This window comes from Sphaeramia orbicularis, chromosome 6 (assembly GCF_902148855.1).
Source record: "Sphaeramia orbicularis chromosome 6, fSphaOr1.1, whole genome shotgun sequence".
In the NCBI taxonomy this organism is placed as follows: Eukaryota; Metazoa; Chordata; class Actinopteri; order Kurtiformes; family Apogonidae; genus Sphaeramia; species Sphaeramia orbicularis.
In genome coordinates this window covers 26,803,936-26,815,974 of record NC_043962.1, presented here as the reverse complement: position 1 = coordinate 26,815,974, position 12,039 = coordinate 26,803,936, and the positions used below count along the sequence as shown (strand labels likewise).

Below are 12,039 nucleotides of genomic sequence, written 5' to 3'. Positions count from 1 at the left end.
CACCTGTGATAGAGATGGACAGTCCAGGTAATATATTCTGCTGAACTGCCATGAATGACAACACATTTAATATTTACTAGAGCTGAAATCAGCATATCTGCAGTTGCTCCCTCGTTCATCACCGCTGAAATAATCCTCTCATCTCCACTCACAGCCTAATCACCACAGTGACATTTCAAATAGACGGGTGTTAACAGTCGTTGAGAAAATGTGCAACGTATCAGGCATAAGGGGACATTGTAAGGTCTTTGCAGCTCATCACACGTGACATAAAGGAAATAAATCGCCTTGTCCCCTTTAATTTCAATTTCCGTGCGTGATATATATTGTGATCACCTGTCAGATGCGGCGCCTGCGCACTAAAGTGGGAGGCGGAGTGGATGCTGATCGCTCTCTATCTGCTGCCCTGTGCCCTCCATCCCTCGGCGATCAGACAGGCACGGACAGGGGATATCCGAGGAGGTTTGGGCGAGGATGGGGAGACACATCTGCCGTTGCTGAAGGTATCAGTTCCCTCGGTTTCAGTGGGAATACCGCGCTGCTCCGTTTGACATTGTGACCGTGGAGGGTGAAGGATGCTCGGCAGCAGGATGGGAGGAGATGAGAGGGGGACACGGAGAAAATAACAGATGGTATTTGGGAAATGCCACCCATGACAGGCTTTTACTCGGTTTTGTCGCTCGTTTTAGGCGCTTTGAAACAATTCTGGGAAGTTAATTGTAGATTTTTCTTTTTTTAAAGACAAAAAATCTTGTCAAGGGCACATAAATAACCGATAATGGCTTTTTTCATCCGCTGTTCACCCGTGCGATCGGAGCTGCCATCACCTTGTACCCTTTGCGGACAAATGTTGTCGGGTTTAAAGTGATTGGATGTGATGCATGCCTCTTTTTCATCTCGATAAAATGCTGTGAATATATCCGATCCGCTTATCCGTCTGTGGATGAACCACTGCCACCAATGGCCTGAACATAGTAAACGGTACATCCATGTGTTATATATAGAAAGGCAAATCCACATCACAGACCAGTTTTGCCCTTGATATTGTAGCCTATTTCTATTTGTATACACTTCACATTTAATCTCTTTTATTTTTATTTTTATTTTTTTTAAAAATTTTTTCTGGCTCCCTTCCCGGATGTGCCAGCGGTTTCTCTAGAGACAGATCACCAGGTTTCCAGTGTTTACTCATTCTGTAGCTGTAAAACATGTCCTGCAAGAGATTTTTCACTCTTCTACGAGGTGTCATTTTAGCGATGAATGAAAAAATACGGGTGGAGTGATTAGCAGAAAAAGTCCAGTGCATTCATGGTGGAGGGAAGCGGTAACCAGGACTTACGAGTCAGCCTTAAATGGTCATAATATGAATTGGGTTTGTAGTATCCGGATGTATTGAGAGCTCCTGTGCTGCACATTGGATGGTGTTGTGTTGTATTGGTGTCTGAAGGGGGGGGTCTCTGTGGCTTGTATACTCTGTGATCAACGGAGCGACTCTGACCCTGTCCATGGTGCTGAAAGCAACAGTGGAAGCGGAGTAAATCAAAGTGAGGCTGAATCATTATTGGCTCTCTCCGTGTACAGGCGACGATTGCTATGCAAATGATAATGGCTTCACTCGGGTGAATGTAAAATGTATTTATCAAGTGCTGTGGGATGTGAAAGAGGTATTTTGTTGATTTTTACAATGCCTTGTAAATGTCTCTGTTGTGCAATATATGGATTATGATAAAGAAGAGAGCATATAGTGCAGAGTTAACCAAACATTATGTAACACATTAAGCTGTCTTTAGTGGACTTACCATACTAGTGATTCTTTGATTAAAACCCAGCCTAAGGATCATAAAGCAACATTATAGAAGCCGTGGATGGAGAACTATTATTGTTCCTGCGAATCCATCATACTTTAGCAGTGTGTGTTTATTTTTCTTTACCTGACATTATATTGGCTCAGACAGTACTGTAAATGTGGTTCACAAATTCTCACGCTCTCTTTCATCATCCCTCCCTCTTGTCTTGTTTCCTGCCATCTCACACTTCCTCTATCTCTCTACCCTGGTCTTCTATCTCCCTGTCTATCTCATGCATTTAGGAAGTCTGATGTAGACGCTGAGCCAGAGGAGAGCCCAGGCAGCAGCAGCAGCAGCAGCAGTAGCAGCAGCAGCAGTGGGGCTGTAAATGCCCTGTCCACAGCTCCGGCCCCCCCTCAGGCCTCTGCAGGAGAGCCAGGACAGAGAGGAGACAGCTCCTGCTCCGACTCTGATAGTCCTGTAGATTCCAGCTCCTGCGAGGAGGAGGAGGAGGAGGAGGAGGAAGAAGACGAGGAGGAGGAGGACGAGGAGGAGGAAGACCCTGCAATGTTCTCCTCTAAGTTCCTTAGTGGGGCCAACCCCCTCAGTGCTGTTTCCTCTGCTGTGAATAAATTTGGTATATTTGGAGATGATGGGGATGGGGATAAAAATCAAAAACCACCTCCGCAGCAGGGAGTGAAGCCTCCTGGAGACCAGCAGCCAGGAGGAGGCCCTGGCAAAAGTCCTCAACAACAGCAGAGACGCCAGACTTCAGGCCAGCCCCCACCTACTCAACAGAAACAAGGAACACCACAGAATGGCCAAGCTGGGCCTCAAAACAAGCCTGGAGGCCAGCAAGTTGCTGCAAAGGAAGAAGGTAAACAGCCTGGCAGCCAGATTAAAGGAGGGCCACAAAATAATCAGCCAAAGGGACCACCACAGCAAGGTTCACCTAAGCCTGGAGCTCAACAGCAGAATGTGACTAAGAGTGGAGCACAACCTGAATCTGCAAAGGGACCACAACAACAGGCTCAATCTAAGACAGGGATGCAACAACAAGGTCCTGCTAAGACTGATCCACAACAAAAAGAACCCATAAAGACTGGGGTGCAAGGGTCACCAAAGGCTGTGCCACAAAAATCTGGATCACAGCAAGGCTCGCCTAAAGCAGGACAGCAGCCGCAGGGCTCACCAAGAACTGGACAACAGCCGCAGGGATCACCAAGAACTGGACAGCAGCCGCAGGGATCACCAAGAACTGGACAGCAACAGCAGGGGACTGGTAAACTTTTACAACAACAACCACAGGGCTCACCGAAGGCTGGGCAACAGCAGCAAGGCCTCAGGACTACACCCCAGCAGTCTTCGGAGAAAGGCCCTAAAGGCCCTGGAACACCTGGTCAATCCAGGGCAGGATCTTCATCACCTGGAGTGACAAAAGCTGGATCTCAGGCAAAAGCAGTAGCTAAGACCCTCTGTCCAGTGTGTAGTACAACAGAACTCAATACGCACACCAAAGAACCACCTAATTATAAAACCTGCACACAGTGTAAATCTGAAGTGTGCAGCTTGTGCGGTTTCAGCCCTCCAGACTCTGATGTGAGTAATAACTTCATATTTTTCTTGTGTTACCATTTATTTCTTGCATTACATTTTTATTTGAATGTGCATGTGATTCTGCTCAATGTACACAACATTTATTCAAAATTTCATATTTAAAGTTTTGATTAATTATTATTCTTTAAAAAAATCACACAAAATTCATAGTTGTGCTGTTCTTTTTGCAGTTCATTCATTGTGAACTTTGCTGCTTACATTTCACTCATGGACAAAGTGGACTCTAATTATATTTTCATCCTCATTTTATTATTCATATATTTTGAGAATGTTCGAAAGCTTTCTTGTATTGTTGAATAAAAATCAAAAATAAGCAATGAATGAGCAAGGAATGACTCTACACAAAAGTGAGATGTTCAATAACAGCTCTAATATGCATCGAAGTGACAAAGGACACAGCAACTACTTTGATATTTTACTATTTTAAGTAATTTTTCATGTATGGAACTGAATGTTATTTTTCTCCCCTTTTTAACATTACATCTTTATCATTGTAAATATTCATTGTTTTTCCACAGGGACGTGAGTGGCTTTGTCTTACCTGCCAGATACAGAGAGCTCAAGGAGCTGCTGAGCCATCAGGACCCCCAATGAAAAAGGCAGCTTCCCCTGCACCTGCAAAAAAAGAGATTTCAGCACCAGGTTCACCTCACAAAATGCAGCCTGACAAGGCTCAAGCAGTAAAAGGACCAGAAAGTCAAAAACAAGTTACCACAACTTCAGGGTCTCAGAAACCAGGGCAGAGCCCTCAACCTGGACGCAAACAAAGTAGCACCACCGCCACTCCCCCACAGCAGTCAGGAGGTTTATTTGGCTTTGGTGGTGTGAAAGCTGAACCTGCCAAGTCTGAAGAGTCAGTGACTGGGAAGATGTTTGGTTTTGGCTCTTCTATTTTCAGTTCTGCATCTACTTTGATAGCTTCAGCTGTTCAGGATGAGCCTAAAACACCACCGGTCTCTCCAAAAATGCAACCAGCAAAAGAGACGAAAACCCCTACTAGCCAAAAGTCAGAGCAGGAGAAGAAACAAGACCAACCCCAGCAGGCAAAAGCCCACGCACCAGGACAGACCAAAGTGGACAAAGTTGAGACTCAGAAGGAAGCAACAGCTTCTAATGCTCCTAAAGGTGCCCAATCCACTTGTCCACTGTGTAAGGTGGCGCTCAATGTGGGCACAAAGAACCCTCCCAACTACAACACCTGCACTGAATGCAAGAGCACTGTCTGCAACCAGTGTGGATTTAACCCAATGCCAAATGTTAAAGAGGTAAGCCCCTGAATGTGACAAACTAAAATTTGACCTGAAGACTGAGACAAATGTATACCAAATTACATCAGCATGATGTCCAAGATTTCAATTATTTTTTCTCAACATACATCATATTTTATGACCATTATTGAAATGTTCCCTTTGCTAAAGAACATCTTGAAAGGTTAAATGTGTGATTTCAATCATTTTGACATCAAGAGGGATGTGATTGGTTGTAGAACGCTCATCATACTTCTGAATCAAGCTCTTTGAGGGTTCTAAGTTCCTTTCTGATGCCAGAGTGGTTGCTTAAGTAGTTTCCATTTCATTTCTTTGGAGTGCTATCCCCAGATGGTAGCACTCCTGTACATGAATAGCAGTCATCATTTTCAATATACAGTCCAATTCTTTGTACAAACATTTTTCTTGATTTTTCCATCATTATATTGCTATAATATTTGTAATTATTTTATTCCATGTCCTTCTGACAATGTGTCAAACCCTTTAGCTAGACCAAACAGATGAGCTGCGTTCACATACAGTATGAAAAGAAATACAAAAATAGTGTTACACACATTCACTGTCACAATGCTGCTCCCTCAAGTAATACAGCTCAGTATAAAAAGATTGCAAAAGACAGTTTAATTTGGTTGTAACTGCAGTGTTAGTGTATGGTCATACTTACAACTTTATATATACAAAATTGATTTACTATACTTAATAATGGCTTGAACACTGTATTAATGTAGGATATAGTTACATTCAGTACAGGACTGGTTTGTACCACTATCCTATCCTATCCTATCCTATCCTATCTTTAAATAAGTCATAACCGTTAAATTGCATGATTTGCATTATAAAGACATTCTATCTCCATAAGAGAGCTGAGTTCATACTAGTTCCCACGTTAACATTTACTTTCACATATGGCCAAACACACACACACAAATACACATGTAAACACACACCTCAAGGGAATCACCTTTTGGGGATACCACATACAGGGTAAATGCACATGGTATCGTGCAGGCTATCTGAAGAAACAAAGGACCTGATACTTGACTCTGTAATTCAAGGCACAATTCAAAGCTCGTAGCCTAACTGTCCAAGGACATTCCAAGGCTACTTGTTCTCATGATACTGATATGTTCTTTTCAAACTAATGGCTAAATTAGCAGTCAGCAGCATTAATGCAGAAAAAAAAAACCTTTGTGCCTTTTGTGTGTGTTTCTTTTGAATGATATGGGTTTTTACCCCGCCCCCCGAAGGGGAGGCAAGGGGTATTGATTTTGGTTCTTTGATTCTTTGTTTGTTCACACTTTAGCAGCAAAATTATTGGTTGAATTCATACCAAATTGGGTTGATAGATTACCAGTAACCCAGAATAGATGTGATTACATTTTGGGAAAAGTAGGTCAAAGTTAAAATGTTTTATGAATTTTTAAAATCTTTTTTTCTCCATTTACTTATAATGGCTGAAATTTCAAATGTCTATAAAAACATGAATTTTGTGTCAGTTTACTTCAAACTTTGCACATATATAGAGGCAATTGTTATACATCATTCTGACGTAAAGCTAACACATATATTATATATAAATGAAACAATGCAAAATCTTTCTTTAAGTAATCTTAACATTAACACTTTTTTGCTTCAAATGCATGCATACATGCTGACATCACCACATGTCCAGACATGCTGACATCACCATACGTACATGATTATATTAGGACATGCCCAGATATGCTGACATCAGCACACACATAGACATGATGACATCAGCTGGATTGATGCCAAAATAAACTACAATACGTGTGAGGGGTGTGGTTTGTTGTGCCTGACACCACGTGTTTTCTTACTGTTTTAAATATTTTTTAACTTAAATCATAAAATATTTACATTATTTTTCTTTTTTCCTTTAAAGGGGAAGGAGTGGCTTTGTCTAAGCTGCCAGGTGAAACGTGCTTCTGGAGGATTTGAACCGCAAAATGAGGCATCTTTGGTCAGTTCATCTATAAAAAAGACCACCCCAGCACAACCCATACCACAAAAGACTTCTGCACCAGGCTCGCCTCAGAGGAAAGCACAGCCATCTAAGGTTGAAGATACTAAAGGACCAGACCGAGACAGTCGTAAAGAGACCAGCCCTGCTACTACTCAGAAAAAGCCTCAGGAGAGCCAAATGACAGGTCCCCATAAACAGCCAGACCAGACAAGTCAGACAGCACAAAGCCAAAGAAATGCCACTCCAGTGTCACAGCAAGAGACAGGAGGCTTCTTTGGTTTTGGTGGTTCTAAAACTCAGGCTGAAGCTGCAAAGCCTGCAGAGTCGGTGACAGGGAAGATGTTCGGCTTTGGATCATCATTCCTCAGTTCTGCCTCCACTTTCATTGCCTCTGGTGCTCAGGAAGAGCCCAAAGTTACACCACCAGTTTCTCCCAAAATGTCTGCTGCAAAAGACTCTAAATCCCCCACTGCCAAGAAACCAGAGCAAGAGAAGAAACCTGAGCAACCCCAACAAACCAAGGGACTTCCATCAGTACAGCCAAAAATCAACAAACCTCCATCAGAGCCTCCACAGAAAGGATCAGCTTCTCCTGTTGTTTCTAAAACAGGCCAACATGTCTGTCCTCTATGTAAACTGGAACTCAATATTGGCTCTAAAGATCCTCCAAACTACAGTACTTGTACTGAGTGCAAAAACATTGTCTGTAACCAATGTGGATTTAACCCTATGCCAAATGTTAAGGAGGTAAGAAAAATCTGCAAACAGCTAAAAAGTTATTGTGAAACTTTTTTTCTCCCATTATATTATCTCATTGATTATAATATATGTGTAGTATATTGTTAGACATAAACACACTCCACATTATATTACAATACTGATCAATGTGATCTGATCTGTTTGGTCTGAACAGGTGAAGGAGTGGTTGTGCCTCAACTGCCAGATGCAGAGAGCACTAGGAGCATCTGAACCTCCAGGAACCCCTATGATGAAACAACAGGCCTCGTCAAATAAAGTCTCAGCCCCTGTTAATGCTGTAAAAACAGAAACTCCGCCACAGGATAAACCACTAAAGAAAGACATTTCAGCGCCTTCTGAATCTCAGCTAAAGGGGGCCTCCACACCAGCCTCCCCCAAGAATAAACCATTAACACCAGGTCAGCAGCCGGCAAAGGCTGAAGTTCCTAAAGGACCAGAAAATCAGAAGCAGGCTAGTCCAGCTCCAGGACAGAAAACACCTCAAGAGATTCGGAAGACAACTCCTCAGAAACCACTAGAGCAGACAGGTCCTGCTGGAAGGAAGAGTTCTACTATTTCAGCAACACAAGAGGAATCAGGAGGGCTCTTTGGATTTGGTGGTCCGAAAACTCAGCCTGAAGCCACAAAGCCTGGTGAATCATTAGGTGGGAAGATGTTTGGATTTGGTTCTTCCATCTTTAGTTCTGCTTCCACTTTAATTAACTCAGCCGTCCAGGATGAATCCAAAAAAACACCACCAGTATCTCCCAAAATGCCTGCTGCCAAGTCAACCACATCACCTGTTGCTCAGAAAAAAGACCAAGAGAAGAAACAAGTTCAACAACCAATTACATCTCCACATCTCCAAGCCAAATCAGAAAAAGCTCCATCACAGCCTCCAAAGGACAAAACTGCTTCCCCAGCTGCTCCCAAGCCACGCCAGTCTACATGTCCACTCTGCAAGGTGGAACTAAATTTTGGCTCTAAGGATCCTCCAAACTATAACACCTGCACTGAATGCAAAGAAACAGTCTGCAACCAGTGTGGATTTAATCCAATGCCAAATATGTCTGAGGTAATGCAGTCAAATCAAACAAATGCCCCAAATTTTACTCAATGAACTAATAAGTGTTGTGTTTTAATTTTATGCATTTTCTCATTTCAGGTGAAAGAATGGTTATGTCTGAACTGTCAAATGCAAAGAGCTCTTGGTGCATCTGAGCCTCAAGAACCTCCTATGAAATCACAAAATGCTAATAAGACAGCCAATAAGACTTCTCCAGCTACTGCACAACAAAAGATATCAGCCCCTATGGTTGAAAGTTTAAAAACTGAAACATCAAAAACAGAGGCACCTCCAAAAACAGAAACATCAGATACATTGAAACAGAAAGAGAGTTCCACAGTTCATCAGAAGACTCCTCAGGATATCCAAAAGACATCAGGGTCTCAGAAACCAACTGACCAGGCAAGTCAGCCTAATATAAAACAGAGCAAAGTTACCCCAGATACAGAGCAGGAGTCAGCAAAACTCTCTGGGTCAAGTGGACCTAAAACAGCACCTGATTCTTCAAAAACAACAGAGTCGGTGACTGGGAAGATGTTTGGCTTTGGTTCCTCCATATTCAGCTCAGCATCCACCTTGATAACATCTGCTGTTCAAGAGGAATCACGTACAACACCACCAGGTTCTCGAAAGATGTCTGCACCAGCACAAGTCTCCCCTAAGATGACCCCTGTTCCCAAAGCCTCCCCAAAAAGTACACCAACAGTTTCACCCAAGATGTCACCAGCAAGAGAGCCCAAAACTGCTCCAAAACCAGAGCCGGAAAAGAAACCAATCCAATCACAAGAGGGAAAAGAAAATAAAGCTCCATCACAGCCAGAAAAGACTCCTCCCATTGCAGACAAAACATCTTGTCCATTATGCAATGACAAGCTCAATATCAACTCCAAAGACCCTCCCAACTACAGCACCTGCACTGAGTGCAAGACCATTGTTTGTAATCAATGTGGATTTAATCCCATGCCTATGGGAGAGGTAAGTGAAAAAAATTGTAGTGTTTCTTTGCTTACTGTACATATACATATTTGTTTTGAATAAGCTGCTCCTCCAAATGATTGATTTAATTTACAAGTAATGTTTTACATAAAAGCAAAACAAAACTAAACCTCTGCTGTATCTTTCATTTTAGGTTAAAGAGTGGCTCTGTCTGAACTGCCAAATGAAGAGAGCAGTGGCAGCATCTGAGCCTCCAGGGCCTCCAACACTGAAGTCCCAGACATCACCTATCAAAGTTCCTACTCCTGCTGCTGTCCAGAAGACAGATTCTGCCAAACCAGCTACACCTCAACAGGACACTCCAGAGTCTGCATTACAAAAGAAGGAAACCTCACAATCACCTCAGAGGAAAAAGTCTGTTTCAGCTGTACAACAGAGCAGTCCAGCACCAGATCATAAAACAATACAGCAGAGACCTCAGAAAACTCCTGATCCTGGAGGTCAACCTGCACGGAAGCAGAGTAATGCATCTGCAGGTACACAGCAAGAATCCGGAGGCTTCTTTGGGTTTGGTGGTCCTAAATCTCAGATGGATACCACAAAGCCAGCAGAGTCAGTTTCTGGGAAAATGTTTGGTTTTGGTTCATCTATTTTCAGCTCTGCATCCACTTTAATTACCTCAGCTGTTCAGGATCAGCCAAAGACAACTCCTCCTGTTTCCCCAAAAATGTCTCCTGCAAAAGAGATGAAATCCCCAGCTACCCAGAAAGCAGAACAGCAGAAGAAACCAGAGGCAGCCCAGCAGACAAAGACCCCTCCACTAGGACAGGCCAAAGTGGACAAAACACCACTGGAGCCTACAAAGACCCAGGCAGCTTCTCGAGCAGTCGTCAAACCAGGGCAGTCCACCTGTCCACTTTGCAAGACTGGACTAAACATAAATTCAAAGGATCCACCCAACTACAACACCTGCACAGAATGCAAGAACACTGTGTGTAACCAGTGTGGATTTAATCCTACACCAAATGATACAACGGTAAGTCTGAGGAGAACATTTTTTATTATGTATACAGCTGTTCAAATAATGTATATATCTAAACTGCTTATTTGAATGCCTCCTTTCTTGGTTCTTGTGTTGAAATTGATTCAGTCTTTTCAGGACTTAAAACAAAGTATTATTTATTCCCACTGTATAGGTAAACGCAAAACACTTGGTTACTGTAAAAAGCTTACAAACATAACCATAATCTTTCGTCATTTTTAGGTCAAGGAGTGGTTGTGTCTTACCTGCCAGATGCAGCGGGCACTAGGAGCAACGCAGGGTCCAGGAGCTCCCTCTGTTAACCCTCAGATACCCGAAAAATCCCCAAAGAAAGATATCACAAGCTCAGCTGCACCTGAAAAGAAAGACTTGTCAGCATTACCTTTGGATCAGAAGAAACCTTTGACTACAGTAGAGCAAGCAGCTCAGAAGACAGAAGGTCAGAAACAGACCAGCCCAATTCCTCAGAAAATGTCACAAGAGCCTGGCCTTAACAAATCACCAGACCAGATGAGGCCAACTGAAACTAAGCAGAGTAAACCACAGACACAGCAAGACTCAGGGGGCATATTTGGCTTTGGTGGTGGTAAAAAGACTGATACTGCAAAACCAGATGAGCCAATGACTGGGAAAATGTTTGGTTTTGGTTCATCCATTTTCAGTTCTGCATCCACTTTGATTACCTCTGCTGTTCAGGACCAGAACAAGACAACTCCACCAGTTTCTCCCAAGATGTCTCCAGCTAAGGACATGAAATCACCAGCTGCCCAGAAGAAAGAACAAGACAAAAAACCAGAACAACCTCAGCAGACCAAGACTCCCCCTATGACAAAAATGGACAAAGCCCCTTCAGAGCCTGCAAAGGCTAAAATGGTTTCTCAAGAAGCTGTTAAACCAGGGCAATCCACTTGTCCACTCTGTAAGGTTGAACTCAACATGGGCTCCAAGGATCCACCTAATTACAGCATTTGCACAGAATGCAAGAACACTGTCTGTAACCAGTGTGGATTTAACTCCCTGCCAAATGTGTCCGAAGTGAGTATAACTCACTCAATATATGCATAATAATGAATTGATATTACACATCCTCTATAACATTATAGAAATACGTATTTTTTATGAAATAACTGTCAGGTATGCAAATGTCTATACTAACAATAATGTAATTTTCTTATAGAAAACGGAGTGGTTGTGTCTGACATGTCAGATGCAAAGAGCTCTCAAAGCATCAGAAGCAGTGCAGCCATCACCGATGAAACCTCATGCATCACCCAACAAAGTTTCAACACCTGCTACTGCTCTAAAAGACACCAGTGCAAATCAAAAGAAAGATATTACCTCTGTCCAAAAAGCAGAACTACCAGAAGAAAACAAGAAGGACACCTTACTGCAAAAGACAGAGGAAACAGATGTAACCCAAACATTAACGTCTTCTGCGGTTTCTGCACCAGACACCACAACCTCTGTTTCAGCCCTGGTTAAAAAGGACATAAGTGGTTCAGTATCTACCAAAGAGGTTCCAACTGCGCAAGCCACAAACAAAGCAGTTGGAGCTTCGCCTACACCCCCCCTTGAAACAGGTATTGAAACCTCTCTTCAGA

The 12,039-nt window shown here is 42.8% G+C and overlaps 1 protein-coding gene across 1 annotated transcript; it reads left to right on the top strand.

Annotated features, from left to right (window-relative positions):
• Window positions 1-383: 383 nt before the first annotated feature.
• On the top strand, window positions 384-12,039 carry LOC115421034 (protein piccolo-like). The gene is made up of 9 exons (XM_030136688.1): window positions 384-503; window positions 2,090-3,386; window positions 3,923-4,669; window positions 6,576-7,403; window positions 7,570-8,469; window positions 8,560-9,435; window positions 9,590-10,432; window positions 10,661-11,477; window positions 11,616-12,039. The coding sequence occupies exons 2-9, from the start codon at window positions 2,355-2,357 to the stop codon at window positions 11,918-11,920; spliced, it is 6,348 nt and encodes a 2,115-aa protein (XP_029992548.1). The 5' UTR covers window positions 384-503; window positions 2,090-2,354; the 3' UTR covers window positions 11,921-12,039.